Source organism: Zea mays, unplaced genomic scaffold (genome assembly GCF_902167145.1).
Source record: "Zea mays cultivar B73 unplaced genomic scaffold, Zm-B73-REFERENCE-NAM-5.0 scaffold_612, whole genome shotgun sequence".
NCBI classification, from domain to species: Eukaryota; Viridiplantae; Streptophyta; class Magnoliopsida; order Poales; family Poaceae; genus Zea; species Zea mays.
Window position 1 is genome coordinate 15,183 of NW_023367270.1, and position 3,103 is coordinate 18,285.

Sequence of the window (3,103 nt, forward strand, 5' to 3'; positions counted from 1 at the left end):
GGTTATTGTATCGTCCATGACAGGTAGTAAAAGTGACCTGTATTTTTTTCTCATAAAAAATGTGACCTTTTGCTCTTGCTTTGATGTAAATTAGAGGCGTAATAACTAGGAACGAACAACAAGAGGCAGGGTGCATGTAGTTGTTGCAGTTGCATCTCAATGGAAGCCCTCGATCATGAGAGCATGAACACATCACTGCTCTGACTTCTGATGCGCTGGTTGTGGTTATTGCCATTCCTTCCATCCATATGTTTGGACAGATAGAGGAAGAGGCCACAGCTGAAGGCTGAGGCCAGCACTCCTTCCCATCTGTCTTTGTTACTAATTACTTGGGCCTATGAATCTAGGATGCAGTAGACTGATGGATGTTTACAAATTACAATGCCATCAATGATGATGCCCAGGATATGCTAGTTACGGAATCAACATAATAACGCAATGATAAGTAAGCATAGGCCATGACCAGCCATCTAATAACAGATTAGATTATTAGGCCAGACCGCCAGACTAATCTGGTTGAGCAAACACTTCCAGTGGCTAGTGGGAGGCAAAAAGCCTGATTAGGATATACAACTACAGGCGCCAGTACGTACTAATCGTCCTTTTGAGCATTCTGTGAAGCAGAACAGAGGCGGCAGAGTTTCAGAAGTTCTGCTGCCCTGTTCCAGTCCTTCATAGGTGCAACCGTGCAACTGCTATACTACACGTAGGAACAGTACATCTTCAGCTATACTAAATTCAGTTTTTTCTTCTTCTTACAAACGCATATTTTAAGCTACAGCATTGGCAGGCCATTGCTCGATTTGTTTTTTTCTCGGTGGTTGGACTTACATGCCTACAGGAAAACTAAAACAATACGTATATGTGGTTTTCTGATAATCAAATCAAAGGGGGAGGGGGGATGTGACACCAGAACTAGTTCTTTCCCATCACCCATTATTGTTTGCTTTTGCCCAGTCTCGCGAAGAAAAAAAAATGAAATCAAAAGAAAATATCAAAGCGACGAGCAGCGACAACTCCACGTCTGGAGCCAGGTGATGTATGAGTGCAGGTACTACACGGTACATAGATTTTATTTTTTAAAAAAAAATCATAAGCATTTATTTTATTTATCCCCAAATTATGAACTGGACTTTGCTCGCTGGTCTCGCAGCAGCCGAGCCCAACTGCACACAAAAGAAATGGGCGCATGAGCAGGCACAGAAAAACTAAACAGAGAAAGCATGCATTAATTAGACCAAACCCAAAACCCCTAAGCAAAAGATTAGCAATGATTGGCGTCTCCATTGTGCACTTGCACAGGTACTAGTACTCCTGCTAGGCTTGTTGTTGTAGGGTGCCTGCCCCATGCAGTGCAAGGAGGGAGGGGTGTGTCACCATAAAAATTTAGCGGCAAGGGCGAGGGCGATTGGAAGCTCAAAATAATGAGCTGGTTGCCCACCGGGGAGACACGCCGGATTTGTTTAATCCCCTGGCCCTAATCCCCCAGCCCTGCCGTCTCCTCCTTATAAGCAATGGCGGAGGGGTCTTGCTCTTGCATTGCACCTCCGGCCACCGCGCCATAGCCCGCAGTAATTAAGCAGGCGAGAACGACGAAGAGGCGGTCACGCACCACACCGATCAATCCAGCTCGAGCGACCGATCACACGTGCAGCACAGCACAGCACAGCGGTGCTCGGCGAAGAGAGATGACGGGGTTCGGGTCACCGTGCGGGGCGTGCAAGTTCCTGCGCCGCAAGTGCGTGCGCGGCTGCGTCTTCGCGCCCTACTTCTGCCACGAGCAGGGCGCGGCGCACTTCGCCGCCATCCACAAGGTGTTCGGCGCCAGCAACGTGTCCAAGCTGCTCGCGCACCTGCCGCTCGCCGACCGCGCCGAGGCCGCCGTCACCATCTCCTACGAGGCGCAGGCGAGGCTGCGGGACCCCATCTATGGCTGCGTCGCCCACATCTTCGCGCTACAGCAGCAGGTGTGCATGCGCGACTGCCCCGCCGCGCCGTCTCTGGGCTTGTCTCTTAATTGTGATAGGGTTTAATTGCTGACCGGCCCGTGCCAATCGATCCAGGTTATGACCCTGCAGGCGCAGCTGGCGTCGCTCAAGGCGCAGGCGGCGCAGGGGCAGCAGGGCGTGCACGAAGACGCCAAGGGCTACGTGGGCAGCGCCGCCGCGGAGCAGCTAGGGTACGGCTACCCCTGGTGCAGCGGCAATGGAGGCGCCGCAGCAGCAGCAGCAGGCGCCGTGGGCGCGCCCGCCGCGCAGCCGGGCGCGTACGGCAATGGCGCGCACGAGTCCCTGACCGCGCTGCTGGGGTCGTCGGACTACATGCAGCAGTCGCTGTACCACGCGTTCGAGCAGGCCGGCGCGGACGACGACGACGGCCGGCAGGGGTACGCCTTCGAGGCAGCGGCGGAGTCCTCGTCGCTCGGGGCGGAGGAGAGCGGGTGGAGGTCGTCGTCGGGGTACCAAGACTGCGAGGACCTGCAGAGCGTGGCTTACGCTTACCTGAACCATCGCTCGTAAGAACTGAGAACTACTACTACTACAAGAGAGAGAGAGAGAGATATAGATATAGACATATCTGTCCTCAATTCCTGATCATGTTTTGGACTTTAGCCTGGGGAAATATATGCGCGATTTTCGATCGATCAGTCGATCGGTCTCCGCTACAAATAATCCAGAAGCATGCATGCATGTGACAGACCACTGATATATAATAGATCCACACATTATTGATCATCAGTGTAGAAATTAACGTACGTAGCCTAATTAATTGGACAAAGAAAATGGAGAGCCCTTGCTGTGATTATGCTGCTAGTTCTGTCAGTGGTGGGGTTGTGTTTTCTTCTCCAACTCTCTGCCTACCTGCTGCAGCAGTGTCTGCAGACGATAAGGTTAGATTCGTCATGCCGGCCGGAAAATGTACTCCAAGGAACATACAAGGCAGCATATTGAGAGACAGGTGATTGATTCATGGCCACACGTGGAAGATCCAATTAGCCTACTATTTTCGTTGACTCCTTTTACTGGAACTCTTTCTGATGGGACATGCACACACATCTTCAGCATATATATAGCTACTATCTAGTAGATGATATGATAGAGCC

The 3,103-nt window shown here is 51.5% G+C and overlaps 1 protein-coding gene across 1 annotated transcript; it reads left to right on the forward strand.

The window, feature by feature from the left end:
* Positions 1 to 1,325: 1,325 nt before the first annotated feature.
* Positions 1,326 to 2,738, forward strand: LOC118475744 (LOB domain-containing protein CRL1-like). The gene is made up of 2 exons (XM_035963952.1): positions 1,326 to 1,967; positions 2,064 to 2,738. The coding sequence occupies exons 1-2, from the start codon at positions 1,689 to 1,691 to the stop codon at positions 2,517 to 2,519; spliced, it is 735 nt and encodes a 244-aa protein (XP_035819845.1). The 5' UTR covers positions 1,326 to 1,688; the 3' UTR covers positions 2,520 to 2,738.
* The last annotated feature ends 365 nt before the right edge of the window (positions 2,739 to 3,103 follow it).

Bases quoted from the DNA above. Each gene is read 5' to 3' on its own strand.
- LOC118475744 (XM_035963952.1), top strand. From the start codon at position 1,689: ATGACGGGGTTCGGGTCACCGTGCGGGGCGTGCAAGTTCCTGCGCCGC. The intron at 1,968-2,063 runs GTGTGCATGCGC...CAATCGATCCAG, and splicing joins TCTTCGCGCTACAGCAGCAG to GTTATGACCCTGCAGGCGCA.